The 25,162-nt window shown below is 42.9% G+C and overlaps 1 protein-coding gene across 1 annotated transcript; it reads right to left on the bottom strand.

Annotated features, from left to right (window-relative positions):
• Nucleotides 1–18,983: 18,983 nt before the first annotated feature.
• On the bottom strand, nucleotides 18,984–21,981 carry LOC129823547 (ferritin, middle subunit-like). The gene is made up of 4 exons (XM_055882356.1): nucleotides 21,635–21,981; nucleotides 21,189–21,335; nucleotides 19,680–19,805; nucleotides 18,984–19,348 (listed from the first exon to the last, which is right to left on the bottom strand). Exons 1-4 carry the CDS (start codon nucleotides 21,740–21,742, stop codon nucleotides 19,193–19,195), a joined length of 537 nt encoding a protein of 178 aa, XP_055738331.1. The 5' UTR covers nucleotides 21,743–21,981; the 3' UTR covers nucleotides 18,984–19,192.
• Between the last annotated feature and the right edge of the window lie 3,181 nt (nucleotides 21,982–25,162).

Below are 25,162 nucleotides of genomic sequence, written 5' to 3'. Positions count from 1 at the left end.
AACGGGTGCAGTGCACAGCTGTAACATTGAGGTGTTTTTGTTGACAACACTACTGTATTTGAGTCGAGGCATTTTGTAAAACAATAAAAAATATCACAAGTTTCTATTCTAATTGTTGACCTGTAGTAATGGATATTGTATCAGTCTATTTGGGTTATTTGCTCCATCTTACTGAGCATCTCAAATTCCTAGTGATGAATACTGACAATTGTAGACCTACCAGTGACTGAGGGTCATAACAATAGGGAAAGTTTAACATGAGGTTTATAAAGGACATTACCTCTGACCAGAGCCTGTCCTCTACCGTATCTTGTTATAGTGCCATGTCAATTAAGTGCTCAACTCTAGGTCCATAGAAGTAAAATGGGTGACCACAGTTGACGTAGACCTTTACTCCAAGTTTATTAGACGGCCTAGAGGTCAATCAAAACCGTTAGCCAGCTGTTATGGCGCATTTCTCTAGTGATGGAAGTTCAGCTCTTACTAAGAATTTACTCATTTTGTTTAATGCCCAATAGTTCCCCTACAGCAAACTATGAACGGAATACTAAAATAGTAATGATTCTACAAGCCTCTCATTCACCATAAGTGTCTTACTGGAGCTGTCATATGGTTGCAAAGCTACTGGTAATTGACTGAAATTACTGAACACTTTCATTTTGGTAATTAACTGGGAAGCTTAACTTTAAAACTTTACCTGACAAATATTGATGTTTTTAATATAGTAAATGAGTTTCTAGTGGATAAACCATTTGGTTAAAGGGGAAAATGGTCTAACTTGTCATAATTGCCACCAATATTTACAACCAGGAAGTATTGACATGGTAAAATAGAGTACATTTGTACGGTACTAAGTTGGTTTATATTTAGGTTAAAGTTTCACAACTTTGTCATTCTATTTGAAAATATATTTTACAAGGCCACACCGGGCCAGAGATTTGTGATAATCTGACAACCAAAAAACCCACTAGATGGCATCTGATTAATTTGCATATTCCTTAATTTACCAACATTTGTATTTGTTATGGGTCCCAATTAGCTGCTGTCAAGGCAGCAGTTACTCTTCATGGGGTCTGACAAATTAAAGGCAGTTCTATACAATAAAACTAACATTACATTAATAAACAAATTTCACAACACATTAAGGGTTTGCACTCAGGTCACTAGTCTACTACCATATATCTACAACACAAAATCCATGTGTTTATGTCTGTAGTGCATATGTGTCTCTTCACAGTCCCCGCTGTCCTGTAAGTTGTATTTTTATCTCTTTTAAATCTTATTTTACTGCTTGCATGAGTTACTTGATGTGGAAAAGTAGCCATGTCATGGCTCTCTGTAGTACTGTGCACCCCCCATAGTCTGTCCTGGACTTGGGGACTGTGAAGAGACCTGGTGGCATGTCTTGTGGGGTAGGCACTGGTGTCTGAGTTGTGTGCTAGTAGTTTAAACTGACAGCTCAGTGCATTCAACATGTCAATACTTCTCACAAATACAAGTAGTGATGAAGTCAATCTCTCCTCTACTCTGAGCCATGAGAGATTGACGTTCATAATGTTAATGTTAGCTCTCTGTGTACATTTAAGAGTGAGCTGTGCTGCCCAGTTCTGGGCCAATTGTAATTTTCATAAGTCCTTTTTTGTTGCATCTGACCACACGACTGGACAGTAGTCCAGGTGCAACAAAACAAGGGCCTGTAGAACCTACCCTGTTGATAGCGTTGTTAAGAAGGCAGAGCAGTGCTTTATTATGGACAGACCTATCCCAATCTTAGCTACTGTTGTATCAATATGTTTTGACCATGACAGAAGTTTAGTCTCAACTTGTTACATTTCCACATTATCCATTACAAGATGTTGTTGAGGTTTAGGGTTTCGTGTTTTAATTTTATGTCCCAAATACAATGCCTTTAGTTTTTGAAATTCATGTATTTAGGACTAACTTATTTCTTGCCACCCATTCTGAAACTGACTGCAGCTCTTAAGTGTTGCAGTGATTTCACCTGCTGTGGTAGCTGATGTGTATGGTGTTGAGTTATCAGCATACATAGACACACAGGCTTCACTCAGCACCAGTGGCAAGTCATTAGTAAAGATTGAAAAAGTAAGGGGCCTAGACAGCTGTTCTGGGGAATGCCTGACTCTAACTAGATTATGTTGGAGAAGATTCCATTGAAGAACACCCTGTGTGACGTAAAGCCATAACACTTACGCTTTTTCCAGCAGCGGATTATGATCAATAATGTCAAAAGCTGCAAAGAAGTGCTTTATTTATTTGTAATCTTTATTTAACTAGGCAAGTCAGTTAAGAACACATTCTTAGTTATAATGACGGCCTACCAAAAGGCAAAAGGCCTTTCACGACAAGAGAGACCTAAGACAACAACATAGCATGGTAGGCAGTAACAGGATTCCGTTGTAACAGATAGGCCTACATTATTCAGTGTTTATACATCCTTGGCTGACTACCAGTGGAAAGTTTGGGACATTCAAGTCAGCAATAGCCTATGTTGCTAGCAACAAGATAATGTTTTGAGTTTATGATCAAGCTCACTGGTTCTCAAACCTGGCCCTGAGGGGTGCACATTTTTGTTTTTGCCCTATCTCTACACAGCTGATTCAAATGATCAACTCATCAAAAGGCTTTGATGATTTGAATCAGCTGTGTAGTGCTTGGGAAAAAACTCAAAATGTGCACCCCTTTGGGTCCCCAGGACCAGGATTGAGAACCAGTGATCTAGCTAATGATTAGCACACTGGGGTTATTGTAGATGTGCAACCCCATACAACCCCATAATACAGGATATCATGCTTATTGCTAAATAACACACCTACCTGATAATATGGATCCATATGGTTATTGAGCATTTGTTTTTAGTCATTGCAGCTAAAGGTGGCAATACCAGTTATTGAGTGTAAGGAGGAAGTTACTTTTTCACACAGGGGAATTAGGTGTCATGTAACTTGGTTAATTAAATAAATAAAATAAGTATCATTTTTTTTGTTATTTGTAAACTCATGTTCCCTTTATCTAATATTAGGTTTTGGTTGAAGATCTGATAACATTCAGTATCAAAAATATGCAAAAATAGAGAAAATCAGAAAGGTGGAAATACTTTTTTATGGCACTGTATATATACACTGAGTGTATAAAACATTAAGAATACCTTCTTAATATTGAGTTGCAAACTCCCCTTTTTCCCTCAGAACAGCCTCAACTCGTTGGGGCAAGGACTCGATCTACAGGGTGTCGACAGCGTTCTACAGGGATGCTTCCCACAGTTGTGTTAAATTGGCTGGATGTCCCTATGGGAGGTGGATCATTCTTGATACACACGGGAAACTATTGAGTGTGAAAACCAAAGGGGTTTGGTGATGATAGCTGTCTGCTTAGTCCTTGACTTCCATTGAGGGAGTGAACATCTTGCTTCCTCTTCCGTCTCTGCTTGAGACTCAGAATGCTGAGTCACAATGACAAGGCAGAAATACAGCCAGGGCAGAGCCTGAGTCAGTCCATACTGTAGTACAACCAACAGGAGGTTATGACAGGAGAAAGAGTGGGAAGGAGGGAGAGAAATAGAGGGGGAAGGGGAAAGAGTACAGACTAAAAACGCTGTGTCACCCTTCAGAACTTCAAACGAAAGAGTTCTGCAACGGTTAATCATTTACAGTATTACTATCACTTCTGTTTATAACTTTAACTTAAGAACATTCTTAGTTATAGTACGATTAATTTGTAATGCTAAGAGATGGATAAAAATGTACAGGGTGGGTACCTGGAGGAAAATAGGGGAGGGTCATGCTTTTTCAATTTCAGTCAAGAGGAGGGTTTACTATTTTTAAAATCTAGTGCAGGGGAGGGTCATGTAATTTGAAATGTATGAAATGTCAATATTTCTCAGTGTTTAAGAATTAGTTGCTTTTTAGGCTATATATCGGTGCCCGATTCCACCTGATTCTCTGCTGGGCGTGAAATATGAAATGTGCCTATAGGCTATTTAGTGTGGTCTCAATCAAATGATTCATAGCCTGTAGGCTATAGGCTACGAAGTGCATGCTCAGAGAAGCACAGAGCAAAGTTATATTTCTAAGATAGCTGCTGGGATTGCGTAAATAAAACTGGACTGCATTACTCACTGCAAATGATATTCCAAGCCTGAGGCCTGCTCTGCCCTTGCTGATCAAAACCGTTTTTTTGTGCAGGCTAACCAATGCTGTGCTGTGTAGGCCTACAGTGGCAGTTCAGGAGGAGAGTCAAATAATTCCTCCTAGTCCAAAAAAATGCAATATCTTGCACGTGGACTCACCTATAGCCTATGTTCTGTTCAGTTTGAGAAGGAGAGCGTGAAGATGAGGACCGGAGGTCAACTTTGATAGCTTGCTACTACTATAATTGATTTGAAGAAAAACAATATGTTTCTTGCCATTATGTATTTATCTGAGTTATTGACATCACAATAAGCCAGATTTTAGTTACTTACATTGTGGTGCTGAAACTTGAAGCAGCAGTCGCGGCACAATCAATTGGAAATGGACAACTGATGGTGCTGAAAATAGGCAAATTGTAGAAGGAATATATCATTTAAACCATCTTCATTTTAATTAGACTTCACTAACAACAAGAGGGCTTTGTGTTGGAGCCTATTAATTCTTTTCTATTTCATAAATAAGAGGTGGCTCTACCTGTTTGACAGACAGAATTAGACTATAGGCTGCTATATCCATAGATTTGTGGTTCAATTCCTCCACCCACCATGCACTCTTTAAATATCCTCCCTCCAAGTCAGTGAAGGACTGTTAATTAAGTGTAAACCAGTACTGGAATTGAGGGTGTATGAGAGGGTATGCCATAGGCCTACCTTTTATTGAAAAACAAATCAAAAAGCAAGTGCCTACCCATTGTTACCTTAAGATTTAGAATTAAAATAAAACAGACCCGATTACATACAGTGATCTATAACAGCACTTTGGTCCGTTATGCTTTATGCAAAAAACAAGCTGAAAATACCCTGGAAAGACATAACTTCGATCCATATGGGAATATCATTGTTAAGTGTCTTTGACATTCAGAGTCTGAGATACAATCTCCTATAGTGGAGGAGGCAAAAAATGTAATTTGCGGTCCTTCGTGGGCAAATTTTGCCATCAAAGTCTGGCATTCTTTGGATTTATGGTGCTTTCCAGACAATTGGAAACTCTACAAAAAACAAGGTTGAATCATGAAGTCAGTGATCTTCAAGTCGGAGCTCTAGAAAGATGCCTGAGTTCCCGACTTGGAATTCCAAGTTGGATGACAGTTCAAAACGTATTTTCCCAGTCTGAGCTTTATGAGTTTCCAGTTGTCTTGAACTCACTGAAGTCTGAGATTTCCCAGTTCCAAGTTTCCAGTTGTTTTGAACTCGGCCAATGGCATGGCCAATGTTGAATGTTTATCCTTTTAAGCTTGGAAAAGAGGACCTTAACCCCAGTCTTGGACCACACACCAACTCAACTGAATAGTAGGCTAGTGATTGCTTTGCAATGCTTGCAGTTAGCCACTGATTACTTCCAAACCACTCATTGTTGAATTTGCGATTACCAAATTGTTGTGCAATGTTTATGTCCAATGGCCGATTAGCATCGATACGTTTTATCTATAATTTCTCTTCAGAATTTCCTTCATATGACAAGGATTGAAAAGGATTTTCCAGTATGATGACTGCTAGCTTGCTAACTAAGATTTTTAAAGTTTGATGTTGACATGATCATTCCAATCAAAGCTACGGCAGATATAACGTGATTTGACGTCATTTTATCTGCGGTCAATGACCTTGAGCCTTCTTAGATGGGCACTTCTAATGTAACTATATGGCAGCACCCAAGGGGCTTGAATTTCCGAGATCTCCCCATACATTTTTCTGTGACGTAGTGTCCCAATGAGTGACAGAACATTGAGCCAATCATGGCGCAAGTAGAGAACATTACCAACCCCTGCGCTCTGTATTGTCTGGCTGCCCCACCACCACCACAGAAAGCACTGAGCTAGGTGGAAACACCTGCATTTTGGAGCTGCCTTACTGAAGAAAGCAAAAAAAGAGACAATATTTGTATGTGGCTTTATTAACTCAATGCTTTTTCTTTTTTGTACATTGTTTGCAAACTGATATGTGACACGTATTAATGCCAGAATAACATGCAAAACAGGTGAGGCTCAAACAAAGATAAACATGAAAAACAAAGCTGTCCTGAATGACAGGTCATCACTGGATAAAATGAACACATAGGGCAATCTCCATGTCCATTCTTAGCCTGTAATTTGAGTAATTTGTGTAGTATAAAAAAATATTCTGCCAAGATGTACTATTACGTAGAGTTGCATGAAATGTTTATAAAGGCACATTTTTCTCGGACCTGCAAATACGATGATAGACTCATGCAATGCTTTTACTATGAATTAGATCTTTCCACCCTTACTCTTGTCCATAGGGGTCTGTGAACACACAACCTTCTGCCCTGCAGACCTGTGCACTATCAAAATTCCTGCGTTGCCATGTAATGCTGACAGGACGAAGGACAGTTTCTAAAATGGCCTATCTCAGGCTCTGGTGTCTCCAAGAGGTGAGGTTAAACTGTAAGGATGTTCTGTTATCCACTTTGTGTTAATAATTGTTGGGTTATGAGGAGTCACTTGTTTTATTGTCAAGAGTTCAGGGAGGGTTTAAGTAAAATATAATTTGCTGAAGGTAGAGTCATCCATTTTCATTTCAGAGATGTCCGATTTTCTCTGTGTAACCCTTTTTTTAAATAACGTTCACTCCTGAAGTTGTTCCTTCTGAATAAACAAGGTCACTTTGAATGAGTGAGGGTTGCAGCTGACTAACAACAGTTCATAAGGGTTGCTGCTGACTAGCAACAGTTGAGATGACAGCAAATACAGGAACATTTGTCCTTTTGTGATACTATGAAACTGACTCAAAATCTCAATCCTCCTGATCTGAATCATGGATTACTATCTCTCCTAAGCATGACACATAATTTGTTCAAAAAGTGATGTCACTTATCGCAAAGAAAAGGAATGCTAGGTAGGTCACAGGCCTTTTGCAACACTGATTTAAGCATACAGTAAGACTGTCACTCCCAAAAGTCTGAAGGGGCTTCGTCTCATTGTCTCCAAAACTTTGTTTGCACTCATAATGAAAACATTAGGCTGTAAAGTTAGGTTCAATCTAAGAGTTGGTCAAAGTAACAGAGAGCAGAGCACACACTTCAAGGGCTTTCTATGTTCAAATACCCTTTCCCCCATTTGAAGCATCGTTATAATTTTTAAGCAAGCAATAAACCTAGATAGTAGCTATGATAAACTAATAGAGACGGTTTTGGGTTACATACTTGAAAAAGGGGGATTGTGTTCTCAAACATCTGGGTGAGCATACTAGGCCATGACATACTAGAGGTCGTTTAAATGTTTCAAGTCTGTTGTCAGAACAGGAGTGCTAATATAGGATCAGGTCCTCCCTGTCCATGTTATCGTATATATATGTATACATTTTACAAAAAAACATGGCCAAAAACTATTTACAACTTAACATTTACATGCTGTCATGTATACACAGGGAGTCAGGAAGCAGGTGCAGAAGGAGAGTTTAATAACAATGTTGCAAAGCAAATTAACAAAATAGGGGATGCGTACTGAACGTGAAAATAAAACAATACTGCCTAATGACTGAGGCTACTGAGGGCTAAATAAAGGGAAGGTAATCAAGGTGATGATGAAGTCCAGGTGTGCGTAATGATGGGGAGCAGGTGTGCGTAATGATGGGAAATAGGTGTGCGTAATAATGGTTGCCAGGGACCATGGTTAGTAGACCGGCAAAGTTGAGCACTGGAGAGAGGGAGCGGGAGTGTGACAGTACCCCCCTCCCAACAATGCCGGCCAGGAGGACGGCCCTAGGGCGAAGAGAAGGCCGGTCCGGACGGCGGAGATGGAAATCCTGGACAATGTTGGGGTTCAGGATGTCGTCCGCTGAAACCCAACAGCTCTCCTCTGGGCCGCACCCCTCCCAGTCCACCAGGTACTGAAGCTGACGTCGGGAGTCCAGTAGGGACCTGACGGCATAGGTAGGGGTCCCATCGATGTTCAGTTGAGGCGGAGGGGTGTCACGGGAGACGCATCAGACAGTAGACCAGGAACCACCTACCTGAGGAGGGAAACATGACAAAAGGGTGAGATCTGGTAGTTTGTGGGGAGTTGAAAATGGTAAGTTACCTCATTGACCCTCCGGAGGACTGTGAAGGGCCCCATAAACTGGGGTGCTCAGCTTCCGGCAGAGCAGGCGGAGTGGGAAGTTCCTTGTGGAGAGCCAGATGCGATCACCAGGATGGCACACAGGAGCCACACTGCGGAGGCGGTCTGCCTGATCCTTCTGACGGCGAACTGCGTGCCGGAACCACTCGTTGACTGCAGGGGCCTTGGTGTGGCTCGGAGTTCACGGAGTCAGGGCCGACTGATTTCCCAGGATGCACTGGAAGGGAGTCAGCCCGGTGTAGGAGTGACAAAGTGAGTTCTGGCTGTACTCCGCCTAGGGAAAGAACCGGGCCCACTCCCCCTGTCGGTCATGGCAGTGACTCCCTAGGAACCTCCCCAGCTTCTGGTTGGTCCTTTCGACCTGCCCGTTGGACTGAGGCCGGTACCCGGATGTGAGATTGGCCGGTCGGAGACGATGTCCCCTGGATGGCCATAGTGCCAGAAGACCTGCTGGAACAGTGCCTCAGCGACCTGGAGAGTGGTAGGGAGACCAGAGGGATAAAATGGCAGGATTTGGAGAATCTGTACACAACAACCATAACAGTGATGAAACCATTAGACGGGGGGAAACGAAGTCTATGGACAGATGGGACCAGGGCCGCTGAGGCACGGGAAGGAGAAGTAGTTTCCCTGCTGGAGCGTGCCGGGGGGATTCGGTTTGGGCACATATGGAGCAGGAGTTGACATAGAAGGCAATGTCCTGTGCCAAGGTGGGCCACCAGTACTTTTCAGAGAGGGATTGGATAGTGCAGGTGATACCTGGGTGTCCAGTGGCGAGGAATGTGTGTGCCCAGGTCAACAGCCGATCACTTACCCCCGTGGTGACGTAGATGCGTTCTGGAGTGCCGGTAGCAGGAGCGGATTCCTTCCCCAGAGCCTGGCGGATGTCCACATCTACGTCACAAATCACAGAGCCAATGATACGGGAGGATCGACTGATGGGCTGGAGGGCACTTTCAGGACTCTCAACTGGTGTGGAACCACATGTTACGGGAAAGAAGGTCTTCCGGCATCCTGGTACCCAGGCAGTGATTTTCATCCTTGACCAGGAGATGGTGGGGTTATGATATTGGAGCCACTGGGGGGCAAAGGATGACTTTGTGATGATGACTTTGTGCAGTGATGATAAGGAAGGGAAGGCTTTCCTGGTGCATGTGTCCCATGGTGGGGGTGAGTGGTGCTGTAATGTGTGTGATTGTGCCGGATCCCAATGGTTGCTTTTCCAGGGCTTGGACTGGAAAAGGAGAGGAAAGCGGATGCCAATTTATGGTCAGGGAGGAAGCGAGGTCCTGGTCGATGAAGTTCCCTGCGGCCACGGAGTCCATTAGAGCTGTAGAGACAACACTTGAGGGACAGCCAGCCAGTAAAATGGGAACCAGAAAGGGTTTGGTGGAAAATGATAATGGAAAACTCACGCCTACCCTGGAGACGGAAGATTACGAGGTAATCCCCTCTGCCCTAGTGAACTCTGAGTTGGAACACACCGGACAACGCTGAAGCTGGTGCCCCTCCTGGCCGAAACAGGGACAGACACCCCAGCTGTCTCTGGCGATGCTACTCTGCCTAGGAAAGGTGTGTAGCCCATACATCCATGGGTTCAGGCTCTCCGGAAGAGAATGGGGAGTGTCGGCTCATTCCATCTGCTGGAGGCTGCCACAGTCCAAAAGGTGAGGGCGTACTCCGCAGCAGTCTGGGCACCTTGCTCACCTCCCTCTCTGCCCTCTGGAGGATGGTCAAAGACCGCCCTGAACAGAACCATGAACCTCTCATAGGAACCAAGCTCCTCCTCTCCTCTCTCCCAGACAGCCGTAGCCAACACCAACGCCCACCAGATCAGCAGGGAAATGACCGTGGCGACCTTGGACCTCTCGGTGGTGGGGGCTCCCATCTGATGGGCGAAATAGAGGGAGCACTGGAGTAGGAAGCCATGGCATTTTGATGGAGTACGTCATACTTCTCCAGAAGGGACAGTACGGCATCGCTGACCTGGGCGGACGGCTGGGTAGGCTGGGGGACTGGCTCACTGTGACAACCTGTGGTACGAGGACCTCTGATAGGGTATGGAGAGCCATGCTAGTGGCTTTTTTTGGTTATCTGTACTTTACTATTTATATTTTTGACAACTTTATACTTTTACTTCACTACATTCCTAAAGAAAATTAGGTACTTTTTATTCCATACATTTTCCCTGACACCCAAAACACTCGTTACATTTTGAATGCTTAGCAGGACAGGGAAATGGTCTAATTCACACAATTATCAAGAGAACATCACCTGTCATCCGTACTTCCTCTGATCTGATGAAGCACTAAATACATACTTCGTTTGTAAAGTATGTTTGAGGGTTGCAACATCCGTAAATAAAAAAGATTTAAAATGGGGCCATCTGGTTTGCTTAATATAAGGAATTTGAAACGATTTATACTTTGACTTTTGATACTTAAGTATATTTTAGCAATGACATTTACTTTTGATACTTAAGTATATTTAAAACAAAATACTTTTAGACTTTTACTCAAGTAGGATTTTACTGGGTGAGTTTCACTTTTACTTGAGTCATTTTCTATTACGGTATCTTTACTTTTACTCAAGTATAACAATTGGGTACTTTTTCAACCACTGCTATTCAGACCCTTTACTCAATACTTTGCTGAAGCACCTTTGGCAGCGATTACAGCCTCAAGTCTTCTTGGGTGTAACGCTACAAGCTTTGCACACCTGTATTCAGGGAGTTTCTCTCATTCTTCTCTGCAGATCCTCTCAAGCCCTGTCAGGTTGGATGGGGAACGTCACTGCACAGCTATTTCCAGGTCTCTCTAGAGATGCTCAATCGGGTTCGGGTCCGGGCTTTGCCTGGCCCACCCAAGGACATTCAGATACTTGTCCCAAAGCCACTCCTGCATTGTCTTGGATGTGTGCTTAGGTTCGTTGTCCTGTTGGAAGGTGAACCTTCGCCCAATCTGAGGTCTTGAGCGCTCTGGAGCAGGTTTCCATCAAGGATCTCTCTGTAATTCTGCTCCGTTCAGCTTTCCCTCGACCCTGACTAGTGTCCCAGTCCCTGCCGCTAAAAAACATCCCCACAGCATGATGATGCCACCACCATGCTTCACCGTAGGGATGGTGCCAGGTTTCCTCCAGATGTGACGCTTGGCATTCAGGCCAAAGAGTTCAATCTTGGTTTCATCAGACCAGATAATCTTGCCTCTTATGGTCTAAGAGTCCTTTAAGTGCCTTTTGGGAAACTCCAAGTGGGCTGTCATGTGCCTTTTACTGAGAAGTGGCTTCCGTCTGGCCACTCTACCATAAAGGCCTGATTGGTGGAGTGCTGCAGAGATGGTTGTCCTTCTGGAAGGTTCTCCCATCTCTACAGAGGAACTAACCCCCTTAAGATGTATTTATTTTGGCGTCAATATTCTGAACAAATATTGTAATCACTGTTCTGCAACATATGCTTCAACAGTTAATGTATTTGCTGTGCTAGACCTAAGGGATAATGTTAGCTTCATAATTGTTCTTTTATGTTCAAAATCTAGAAAACCATGCCAGATTTCTAACTAAATTAGCCCTGGAGCATTTAATATAGCTATAAAACAAAACAAAAATATGTTTGGAGATTTGTATTACACATTTATGAATAATCTAAATGTTAGCATTAAACAATCAAGGCCTTTAAACACTTGTTTGACTATAATTGTACAAATGAAATGCCTTTTATGGTGTCTGACGGAGTTGACATAAATCCACTTAGTTGCATTTAGTGAAAAAATAGGAGGCTGTTCCTTTACATGGTGTTAATAGCTGATACTTTGATCTGTCAAAATATAAACTTCACATTTTGTTAATATTAAGACAAATGTTTGTAGAACAAAAGTTGACAGTTCCATCTTTTAAGAATCCCTGAGCTCTAAAACATTTTTCTCTCTGCCCCATGGCAAAATAATCCATAGATTGTAGCTACACTAGATATGATATAACCAAAGATTGTTGTTATCCACCATTTCTGGACATTACAGGTTTGCCAAATCAAAACACTGCAGTAGATTATACAACTAACCTGGTATTGGCCGTACTGTCTTCGTTCCCAATTCTGGAAAGCAGTTATCTTACACATATCCGTGTCCAGTTGCAGGTGGTTTTAGAAATACCAGAGAAAACGCAGATAGATAGCAAATAAAAATATATTTCTTAGTTTTCTCTAGTGTTTGTGCATTTGTCTGTTGCCTTTTCTTTGTTGCCTACATTTTAGTGCAGGAGTATTCAACTCGAACCCTATGAGGCCTGGAGCCTGCTGGTTTTCTGTTCTACCTGATCATTTTTTCCTTTTTTTCCTCCAAGATGGCGTAGCAGTCAGGCATCTTTTGTCTTTGTCTTGTCATGTCCCGTGTATATATCTTTATATATTTTTTTTAAATATTTTTTCTTTGCATATATTTTATATTTTTTTCTTAAACCCAACTTCAACATACTCTCCTGCAACCCGCCTTTCCCAATGTGGTATGGATCTGCTATTTTCTTTACTTTAGAACCAGAACCCCCAACAGAAGCTAGCCAGCTAACTAGCTACTAGCTAGTAGTCAGCTAGCCACTGCTAGCGGTCATCAGCTAACCTTTAGCCCGGACAACTACCTTTAGCCCGGACAACTCCTGCCTGTCTGCACAGCGTGATTCAACCGAGAGCTCATCGGACTCCTTTTTTTCCATATCTCCGGATTCCTACCGCAAGCTCTGAACCTCTTCACCTGGATCATCGCAGCTAGCTGCTGTTCTGATTGGCTTCTCCTGGCTAACGTCCCTGTCCCGAAGCAAGCACCAATTAGCCTGGAGCTAGCCTATGCTAGGCCCATCTCCCGGCTAGCTGAAGAAGTCCATCAGCCACTCCTTGGGCTACATGACCTATTTTGCCAATTGGCCTGGACCCCTTTTTATTGCCAATACGGAGCACCGCCGATCCCCTGAATGCCCATTTGCTAGCCTGCTAGCCGCGGCCCGCTAGCTGTCTAGAGCATACCGGATTGTTAGCTGAAGTGGTCCATCAGTCAATTTCTTAGGCTACTATAACTATTTTGCCAATTGGCCTGGACCCTTTTACTACACGGACCCCTGCTGATCCATCACGACTGGTCTGCCGACGTAACCGCACGAGGGGGCTACAACAGACTTATTTCATCACAACGTCCCTTTAAGGCCCTTCCGCTAGCCTGCTAGCCCCGACCCGCTAGCTGTCTGAATCGTTGTGTCTCCAGCCCGTCCAGCTACTCATTGGACCCTACGATCACTCGGCGACACATGCCTCTCCCTAATGTCAATATGCCTTGTCCATTGCTGTTTTGGTTAGTGATTATTGTCTTATTTCACTGTAGAAATGATGCAACCCGTCCTGGATGGCAGGAAGCTTGGCCCCGGTGATGTACTGGGCCGTACACGCTACCCTCTGTAGTGCCTTGCGGTCGAAGGCCGAGTAGTTGCCATACCAGGCAGTGATGCAACCCGTCAGGATGCTCTCGATGGTGCAGCTGTAAAACCTTTTGAGGATCTGAGGACCAATGTCAAATCTGTTCAGCCTCCTGAGGGGGAATAGGTTTTGTCATGCCCTCTGCTTGGACCATGTTAGTTTGTTGGTGATGTGGACGCCAAGGAACTTGAAGCTCTCAACATGATCCACTACAGCCCTGTCAATGAGAATGGGGGCGTGCTCGGTCCTCCTTTTCCTGAAGTCCACAATCATCTCCTTTGTCTTGATCACATTGAGTGTAACTCTCCTTCTGATAATCCTGCAATTCTCCTGACATACATCTTGCTCTTGGCTTGTCAAGGGACGCCATTTAACCGGCTGTCACAATCTCCATTCAATCAGCACAAACCCCTCGGGCTTCACGCAATGCTCCCCTAACCCGGACGACTCTGATCCAATATTGCGCCGCCCTATGGGACTCCTGATCACGGCCGGTTGTGATACAGCCCGGGATCGAACCAGGGTCTGTAGTGACACCTCTAGCACTGATATGCAGTGCCTTAGACCGCCGCTGTGCCACTCGGGAGCCCAATATAGTCAATCAGAACTCAAATACCAATATTTTTCTGTATTAATTTAAACTCTTGGTATAACTCTAACAGTTCAGAAACTCACCACCAAACCCTTCACGCAGGCTTGACAGAGACATTTTGGCTTTTGTAAAAATGGTATTTGATGATACATCTTTCGGTTTCAAATTACATATTGTAGTTGACAAATGGTCTATCAAAGTTGATCACATTAGCCTAGAAATAACTACACAAATCCAGTAGCTACATACATCTAACCATACATAGGTTATTAAGCTAAACCTGTGAAGTGGAAAACTTTTTACAGCTAATGAAAATCAAAGACTATAGTAATAAAGTAACCTTCCTAACAACTTCAGTTCACATGACCTGAACTTCCACAACTGTTGACAGGGTGCTTTCAGGGTGCTGGGATATTGCTCAATACAGCCATGTAGTTGAAACGTCATTGTTATTCATAAGAACTAGGTCTTCTGGGGCAGTATGTATCAAACGTCTCAGTGCTGATTTAGTTTCAGTTTTTGTCTTTTAGATCATATTGAATAACATTACATCTAATCCTATTCTGACAACAGGCTTGATACCTTTATACAGCCCCTGGTCTTTCCTGGCCCAGTATGTAAGGTAATGCCTCTACTCCAATTGTTTGAGAACAGAACCACCTTTCTCCTAAAATGTAACCCAGAACAGACTCTATCTATCAGTTTGTCATAGCCACTATCTAGGTTCACGGTTTGTTGTAAAATTATAAAGCTACTTCAACATAGATCATCTGTGAAGTATGTGCCCTGCTTTCTGTTACTTTGATCAACTGTTCTAGGCTGAACCTCACTTTATACCGTAATGTTTTCATTATGAGTGGAAACAAAGTTTTGGAGACAATGAGACAAAGCCTCTTCAGACTGTTGGGAGTGACAGTAGACTTATGCTTAAAATGGTGCTTCAAAAGGGCTGTGACATACTTGGAATTCTTTATTTTTTGGTGAAAAGTGACATCACTTTTTGAATAAATGATGTGTCATGCTTAAAGGATAAGTTTGCTTGTTTGAAACTCATCACTGACAACTTTAGCATTTTAGCTAACCTTTCCCCTAACCTTATACGTTTATTCTAAATCCTGACCTTAACCTTAGACCTAACCCTAACTTTAACCACTAACCACTAGCCTAGCTAACATTAGCCACCGACCTAACGTTAGCCACAACAAATTGGAATTCGTAATATATCATATGTTTTGCAAATTCCTAACATATTGTACAAATTGCAGTTCGTAACATATCATACGAAATGGATGATGGACTTCCACAAATGAAAACATACCATACAAAACATATCATACTAATTGGAGTATCCCAGATTTACACTTACTATGTTACGTCTACCCCTGAGTCCAGGTTGTTTTAAGTGACCTTGTTTTAGCAGAAGGGTAAACAGAGCATTAAAATAGCATTTTACAAAGTATTTTCTTATTTTTTTAATGCAAATCTTTTCTGTAATGTTCAACCCAGAGAACATGTGTTAAGTTGTCACGACCGGGTCCATCATGTGACCAGATGCAAAAAGTTATAAACAGTAAGTAATACTGTAAATGGTTAACCATTACATAACTCTCAGTGCTAGAGGCTTCACTACAAACTCTGGTTCGATTCCAGGCTGTATCACAACCGGCAGTGATTGGGAGTCCCACAGGGTGGCACACAATTGGCCTAGCGCCGTCCGGGTTAGGGTTTGGCCATGGTAGGCCGTCATTGTAAATAAGAATTTGTTCTTAACTGACTTGCCTAGTTAAATAAAGGTCAAAACATTATAAATATTTAATACAGAAACATAAAAAATAAAAAAATGTTTTAAACACTTCTTTGGAGCTTTTGATGTTATTGATCATAATCTGCTGCTGGAAAAAGCGTAAGTGTTATGGCTTTACATCCCCTGCTATATTGTGGATCTGGAGTTACCTGTCTAACAGAACACAGAGGGTGTTCTTTAATGGAATCCTCTCCAACATAATCTAGGTAGAGTTAGGCATTCCCCAGAGCAGCTTTCTAGGCCACTTATTTTTTTCTATCTTTACTAATGACTTGTCACTGGCGCTGAGTGAAGCCTGTGTGTCTATGTATGCTGATGACTCAACACTATACACATCAGCTACTACAGGTAGTACTCCAGTTTCAGCTGTTCTGCCTGCGGTTATGGAACCGCCACCTGTCCCAGACCTGTTGTTTTTCAACTCTTAATGATCAGCTATGAAAAGCCAACTGAAAATTATTCATGATTATTATTTGACCATGCTTGTCACTTATGAACATTTTTGAACATCTTGGCATAGTTCTGTTATAATCTCCACCCGGCACAGCCAGAAGAGGACTGGCCACCCCTCATAGCCTGGTTCCTCTCTAGGTTTCTTCCTAGGTTTTGGCCTTTCTAGGGAGTTTTTCCTAGCCACCGTGCTTCTACACCTGCATTCTAGCTGTTTGGGGTTTTAGGCTGGGTTTCTGTACAGCACTTCGAGATATTATCTGATGTACGAAGGGCTATATAAAATAAAATTGATTGATTGATTGATACAGCAGGTGTAATCACTGCAAACCTTAAGACCTGCAGTCAGTTTCAGAATGGGCTGCAAGAAAAAAGTCTGTCCTAAATATATGAATTTAAAAAACTGAAGGCATTGTATTTGGGACCTAAAATTAAAACACTAAACTTCAACTAAATCTTGTAATGAATAATGTGGACCTGTAACAAGTTGAGGAGACTAAACTTATTGGAGTTACCCTGGATTGTAAACTATCATGGTCAAAACATATTGATACAACAATAACTAAGATGGGGAGAGGTCTGTCCATAATAAAGCACTGCTCTGCCTTCTTAACAACACTATCAACAAGGTAGGTCCTACAGGCCCTAGTTTTGTCGCACCTGGACTACTGTCCAGTCGTGTGGTTAGGTGCCACAAAGAGGGACTTAGGAAAAATACAATTGGTCAAGAACTGGGCAGCACGGCTCCCGAGCTAACATTATTATGCATGTCAATCTCTCATTGCTCAAAGTAGAGGAGATTTACTTAATCACTACTTGTATTTGTGAGAAGTATTGACATGTTGAATGCACTGAGCTGCCAGTTTAAACTACTAGAACACAAATCAGACAACACTGCATACCCCATAAGACATGCCACCAGGTCTCTTCATGTTGTGAAATCTGTTTAGTAATGTAACGTTATTTTTATTGTATAGAACTGCCTTTTCTTTGCTGAACCCCAGAAAGAGTAACTGCTGCCTTGACAGCAGCTAATAGGGATCCATAACAAACACAAATGTATGAAATTTCAAGGAATATGTAATTTAATCAGGTGCCATCTAGTGGCTTTTTTGCGTACTTCAGATTATCACAACTCTCAGGCCCTTTGTGTGGGCTTATCACATGTAAAATATACTTTAAAATAGAATGACAAAGCCGCAAAACATTACCCTAAATATAAACCATCAACTTAGTGAAAACCGTTACCTTTACATTTAAAAAAGATGTAATCAATTATTTTACCATGTCAGTATTTCATGGTTGTAAATGTTGGTGGCAGTTGTGTAAAGAAAAATGGATGAGTTGGAGAATTATTGGAAATGTCATTGTTGATAAAACACTTCATTACAACTCTCCTTCATTACAACTTCCATACAACTCTCCTTCCGTGGCCTCCAACTGCTCTTAAATACAAGTAAAACTAAATGCATGCTCTTCAACCGATCGCTGCCTGCACCTGCCCGCCTGTCCAGCATCACTACTCTGGACGGTTCTGACTTAGAATATGTGGACAACTACAAATACCTAGGTGTCTGGTTAGTGCGACCTGTACACTCTTGTTGTCTGGCCCTCGCTTCATACTTGTCGCCAAACCCACTGGCTCCAAGTCATCTACAAGACCCTGCTAAGTCCCCCCTTATCTCAGCTCGCTGGTCACCATAGCAGCACCCACCTGTAGCACGCGCTCCAGCAGGTTTATCTCTCTGGTCACCCCAAGCCAATTCCTCCTTTGGCCACCTCTCCAATTCTCTGCTGCCAATGACTGGAACGAACTACAAAAATCTCTGAAACTGGAAACACTTATCTCCCTCACTAGCTTTAAGCACCAGCTGTCAGAGCAGCTCACAGGTTACTGCACCTGTACATAGCCCATCTACATTTTAGCCCAAACTACCCCTTCCCCTACAGTATTTATTTAGCTCCTTTGCACCCCATTATTTTGTTTTCTACTTTGCACATTCTTCCACTGTAAATCTACCATTCCAGTGTTAAACTCTCTATATTGTATTTACTTCGTCACCATGGCCTTTATTTCCCCTTTACCTCCCTTATCTCACATGTTTCTGTTACTCCATGTGTAACTCTGTGTTGTGTGTCGAAATGCTTTGCTTCATCTTGGCCAGGGCGCAATTGTAAACGAGAACTTGTTCAACTTACTACCTGTTTAAAGGTGAAATAAAACAGAGGTAATGTCCTTCATAAACCTCATGTTAAACTTTCCCTATTGTTATGAACCAGTCACTAGTAAGGTTACAAATGTCAGAATTTATCACTGGGTAATGAGAAACTAAGATGGAGCAAAGAACCCAAATAGACTGATACAACATCCATTACTACAGGTCAATTACAAAACATAAAACTTGTGAGATTTTATTTATTGTTTCACAACATGCCTCGACTCCAACATACAGTAGGGTCGTCAACAAAAACACCTCAATGTTACAGCTGTGTTGCACTGCACCAGTTTAACACTCTCCCCTCCCTATAAATACAAAGCCAGTAGGATCTATCAGAGAAGGCAGGAGTCCTGGACTGAGGCTGGAGGCGGTAGCCTGGGGATGGAAGTGGTTTAGCTCTGGCCTCCCAGGGTGTGCTTGTCAAACAGGTACTCTGCCATCTTGTTGTTGACAGCATCCATCTTGGTGAGGTTGGTGATGTGGTCTCCCAGCTTCTTAATGGCCTCCACCTGCTCGTTCAGGTAATGGGTCTCCAGGAAGTCACACAGCTAAAGAGAAAAAAACAGGTCAGACAAGAGAATGACAAGACTATTGTAGATACAGTAACACAAGAGCCTGGTGGTAATGGCATAAGTGCAGATAATGAGGTGTTTGCAGCTGTCTAACTCCTGCGTGAGCTGTATTGTATGTATAGTTTGCATCCGTGCGTCTGTGGACTAGTGTGTGTGTGTGTGTGTGTGTGTGTGTGTGTGTGTGTGTGTGTGTGTGTAGAGGCAGGTCACACAATCCAGTGTAATTAGTTAGCAGAGTTAGAACAACCTGATCATCTCCTGAGACAGTACCTGTATTCTATGTGATGTGCGGTTCCTCATAACTTACATGGGGGTCAACCTTGTCAGAGGCAATCTTGTGCAGGTCCAGCAGGGCCTGGTTCACATTCTTCTCCAGCTGCAGAGCACACTGCATGGCCTCCAGCCCATTGCCCCACTCATCACGTTCTGGCTTCTACACAGGACAGAGTGAACACAGGAGGGTTAGGGACTACTAGCAGATGTTTCTAGACATAATTAAAAGTCAACAGTTAAATCAGTACATCTCAAGATGGAGTCATTTTAACAGTCAATATGAACAACCATAAGCTAGAGTTTGAAGCACATCATGGGTCCGGTGTGGCTCAGTCAATAGATCATGGCGCTTGCAACACCGAAGGTTTACAGAACCCCAGCTCAGAACACACAACTCGTCCATCCTTTTCACGGATGAGCTATTGCAGCAGACAACCACACCGGGTTACACTCCTATCAGCTAAAAATAATAATAAAAAGTGGCTCCAGTGGGCAATTGAGTGGAAATCATTGCCTGGAACAGTGAGTTCAGTTTACTGCGCAGTCCCCACACCTCAAACCAATAGAGAATCTTTGGGATGAGATGGAACGGGCTGTTCACAGCATGACTATATCACCGTACAAGCTGCAGCAACTGCCTGATGCCATCGTGTCAGCATGGACCAACATCCCTGTGGAACATTTCAGACACCTTGTAGAATGCCCCAAATAATTCAGTCTGTTCTGGAGGCAAACAGGGGTCTGAGTAGATGTGAGTGTGAAATAATAAGTGGTTAAACACTAGACTTTACCCCGACACACACTACATAAGCCCACAGACAAGTATATTGACACCAGTCACATATCCTGATTGCCTAGTCACTTTTACCCCTTGCCTACATGTACGTACTATATTCCTCAACAACCTTGTACCCCTGCACATGTCTCATTACTTCTTGTATATAGCCTTTTTATTCTTTGTGTTACGGTACTAAATAAAAAAGAATATGGTAAGTATGTCTTGACTCTGCATTGTTGGGAATGGTCTCGTAAGTACGCATGTCACTGTAAAGTCGACACCTGTTCTATTAAGTGGACATGACCAATAAAATTTGTTATTAAACTGGCCAGTGATATATTATATTAACATTGGGAGAGTTTGGATGGAGTTACACCCTCGTGCTCTTTCAGTGGTTATGAAGGAATGGAGGCAGTGTGTTCAGGCCTAAGTAGTCAGGACATTATCTCCTCTGGTCACCTTGCTCTAATACCAGGGCAGCCACATAGGGCGTGCCTTGCACTGATCTCAGTATTAACATGAATGACAACTCATCCAAAACAACTTGAAGTTAACAGTATTAGGGGAAAAGGCTCTAGATTGAATATAAAAGGGTTCTTTAGACTTCTTGCCATAGATTCTGGATCAACCACTTAGTTCCAGGTATAACCTTTTCAACTGAGACCAGAACCATTTCAACCAGAGAACCCTCTATCAAGAAGTTTACGTTTGTATACTGCGCAACAAAAACAACGCAAATGTGTTTATCGACGCTCAAACGCTCACCTTGATGTCCTGAAGGACAATGCGTCCACCTCTCTTGTTCTGGAAGGAGAGTAGCTTGTCGGCGTGCTCCCGCTCCTCGTCACTGTTCTCCTTGAAGAAATGCGCGAAGCCAGGCAGAGCCACATCGTCACGGGAGAAATAGAAAGCCTGGGTGGACAGACAATTGTTTAGAAACACATGTCTCATTCTATTATTGAGGGATCTCAGCATGATTGACACAGCAATATGATGCGGAAAATCATTTGCCTACTTGGTAACCTGCCAATTAACCTGTCAAGGCGATACGCTCTGTCCAAGGATATATTTATCAGCTTTATTTGAATGATAGGTCAACCTCAAGGCTGTTAATTGCCTAGGCGTACAGAAAAATATTTAGGCCCAGGCATAATAATACACAGGTAAAGCAACAAAATGGTCCTCTTGGTAGCCAATTACAGTCCCCTTACCATTGATGTGTAGGTATAAGAGGCAAACATCTCCATGTTGATCATCCGGTTGATTGCAACTTCGCAATCTTGGTGATAGTTCTGGCGGACCTGAGACTCCATTTTCATTTTATATCAAAATTAACGGTGCAAAAATAGAGATTCTTAGATTATTTAACTAAAACAGTTCAAGTAAGTGATACGTTAATCTGGAATGTTATATAGCGCGAGAGGTGGGTAGAAGAGTTCCGTTCAATCACTGTTGAAGCAAGAAGTTCTTCTTTCGTCTTCCAAGAGTTGTGAAATTGAAGGAGCCTTGTTCGCTCTATTTATTGTTCCAAGCGGAACGCGTCAGTGACATCGACCCTCTTCTTCGATGAGATTTGACGGCATGTTGGCATCCAATAAATGTTGCATTGCCGCCACCTATTAGACTGGAGTATAACTCCCTCATAGTCTACTTATGTTTTTTTTTTAAATCAACAACCACACCAACAATTAATACAACAAATACCCTACCATCTAAAACTCCACTCACAAAAAAAACTCCACTATACTCCACTATTTACATCTATTTAGATGTAACTTCAGGCCAACAGCATGAAAGGATGGGACACCACCACTTAACACACCCTGCAACTCAAAATAATTAAAATCAAATTTTATTAGTCACATGCGCCAAATACAACAGGTGTAGACCTTACAGGGAAATGCTTACTTACGAGCCCCTAACCGACTGTGCAGTTAAAAAAAGACATATAAGAATAAGATATAAGAGATAAAACTCTTCTGATGTCAAGTCTCGCACACCCAAATACCTCTCTACAGCTGCCACCACAACCTCTATTTCCTGCCACTTTACGTTCCATCCCTGCAGTACAGTTGATAACCATTACTATAAATGCCAAGAATCCAATCTTACTGAAACATATATCACTTGTTGGTTTATCCCTCTGTGCTGGTACAGATCTACTACTCACACCCCTCCTCTTTGGATCTCTCCCCCTTGACCCATCTTCCTCTACTTCTTAACTGCCTCAGCATATGGCAAATTCTGCACTACTCTAACCCTGGAAACCTCAACCTGCTTCTCTCGCACGGGACATTTCTGATCCCCAGCTCCATGGGCACCCCCTAAAATAAATCAAATCAAATCAAATTGATTTATATAGCCCTTCTTACATCAGCTTATATTTTAAAGTGCTGTACAGAAACCCAGCCTAAAACCCCAAACAGCAAGCAATGCAGCTGTAGAAGCACGGTGGCTAGGAAAAACTCCCTCGAAAGGCCAAAACCTAGGAAGAAACCTAGAGAGGAACCAGGCTATGAGGGGTGGCCAGTCCGCTTCTGGCTGTGCCGGGTGGAGATTATAACAGAACATGGCCAAGATGTTCAAATGTTCATAAATGACCAGCATGGTCAAATAATAATAATCACAGTAGTTGTCGAGGGTGCAACAAGTCAGCGCCTCAGGAGTAAATGTCAGTTGGCTTTTCATAGCCGATCATTAAGAGTATCTCTACCGCTTCTGCTGTCTCTAGAGAGTTGAAAACAGCAGGTCTGAGGCAGGTAGCACGTCCGGTGAACAGGTCAGGGTTCCATAGCCGCAGGCAGAACAGTTGAAACTGGAGCAGCAGCACGGCCAGGTGGACTGGGGACAGCAAGGAGTCATCATGCCAGGTAGTCCTGAGGCATGGTCCTTGGGCTCAGGTCCTCCGAGAGAGAGAAAGAAAGAAAGAAAGAAAGAAAGAAAGAGAGAGAGAATTAGAGAGAGCATACTTAAATTCACACAGGACACCGGATAAGACAGGAGAAGTACTCCAGATATAACAGACTGACCCTAGCCCCCCGACACAAACTACTGCAGCATAAATACTGGCGGCTGAGACAGTATCTCAGCCTCCAGCTGTTGTCTTCTCTGGGTCGAGGCGAAGGCTCTTTGTGGTGGGAAGATGCCCCATTTACATCATGCTAGTTAGCTTTAATAACCTGAATACATTTTTGTTCAGCTTCAGGTTGACCTCTCTGGCTCTCTGCAGGAGAGCTATGAGGTTTCTGTCATGATCTACCATTGCTTATTCGCTTGTGTCGCCACATCCATAGAGTAGAACGTCATCTGCAATCCCTCCCTTTTAGCCTCTGTAGTGTTTCACACTGTCTGCGCTGGTATTCTTCAACTTGTGAAGGAACATTTTATGTTTGTGCTTTTCTAATAACCAATCCAACTGGGTTCATGCGAGTGACTGATTGATTGTGCCTGGGAGGAATCCTCACTATCAGTACAAGCAATTTGGCAGTACCCCCAGAACATTGTTTTGAGAACCGAAAGGGGTGTCTCAGTTTCAAGGTCTCAGCTTGGAGAGAAGAAGTCTTGTGCGGTATTGGTCGGTCACATGCATGAACCAAACGTTAATGATGAATTATTTATGAATAAGCATAATCATGCAAATATATCTTGTCTGTGTAAGCAGTACATAAGAGAACTAACAGGATTTCCCCGGCGTAGCTCCCAACCAACATGTACTATGTTGCATTACGTTTGTTGGAACCTCTCCAGCTGGCTGATAATAAATAATTATTTATTTAAGATGGACATCAGGTGTCCCTGGTGGTAATTTCCACGACAAGCTGGTGGCTTGATTCAAAATGGCATTCTGAGCCATCTATACCTGCTTATGGCTATCCAGTAACTTTTGTGATGATGTCTGCTTTGTCCATTGAATGTATGGCCATTGTAATCTTTTCTTTCAGTGGAATAGATATTCGTCTTAGTAGCTACTGCCGGGCCGGGCTGCTGTGTCCACTTCTATCTAGGTTATACTTGGAGATGATCTCCTCAGTTGTCATGGTGTCTCGGCGGATGTGGTGCTTGGGGTGTCGACGTGATGTAACACATGGCTGTGGTTCACATGTGTCACAACTTTCACCGAAGTCGGTTCCTCTCCTTGTTCGGGTGGCGTTCAACGGTTGGCGTCACCGGTCTTCTAGCCATCGTCAATCCACTTTTCATTTTCCATTTGTTTTGTCTTGTTTTCCTACACACCTGGTTCTCATTTTCCTCATTAAGTGTTGTGTATTTAACCCTCTGTCCCCCCCCCCCATGTCTTTGTGTGGAATTGTTTGTTGTAAGTGCTTGTACACATGGTTACTGGTGCGCGTCGGGTTTTGTAACCATGTCGGTATTTTCTTTATGCCGTTGGTTTTGTAATTAAACTGCTCCGGCAATTACCTAGCTCTGCTCTCCTGCGTCTGACTTTACTGCCACCAGTTATGCACCCCTTTACAACATGTAGTAGGTTGAGTCTCTCACGTGTCAGTTGACAGCAGAGGAATCTGTGATGTCTCCATGTCCTTAAACTTGGAGTCTACTTTGACATTGCATTCTCCTGTTGGCTTTATCAGTGTGTCGTCATATAGCTTGAGCGTGGCTTTGCTTGACAGGGGAACTAGATTGCCATCTTGCATGACATGTTCTAGGTCCCCATAGCTTATGACATTCACTGTTGGATCCTGTGTCTAGTTGACATTTTAATGTATGGCTGGGGTCAT

The sequence above is a fragment of the Salvelinus fontinalis genome, chromosome 2 (assembly GCF_029448725.1).
Source record: "Salvelinus fontinalis isolate EN_2023a chromosome 2, ASM2944872v1, whole genome shotgun sequence".
NCBI lineage: Eukaryota > Metazoa > Chordata > Actinopteri > Salmoniformes > Salmonidae > Salvelinus > Salvelinus fontinalis.
Note: the sequence above shows the minus strand (reverse complement) of the source record. Positions and strands in the feature narration are given on the sequence as shown.

Excerpts from the sequence above, each read along its gene's own strand:
- LOC129823547 (XM_055882356.1), bottom strand. The coding sequence starts at position 21,742 with ATGAAAATGGAGTCTCAGGTCCGCCAGAACTATCACCAAGATTGCGAA. Across the intron at positions 19,806-21,188 it reads TTGTCCTTCAGGACATCAAG|AAGCCAGAACGTGATGAGTG; the intron begins GTGAGCGTTTGA and ends TGTCCTGTGTAG. Across the intron at positions 19,349-19,679 it reads CTGACAAGGTTGACCCCCAT|CTGTGTGACTTCCTGGAGAC; the intron begins GTAAGTTATGAG and ends TTTTCTCTTTAG.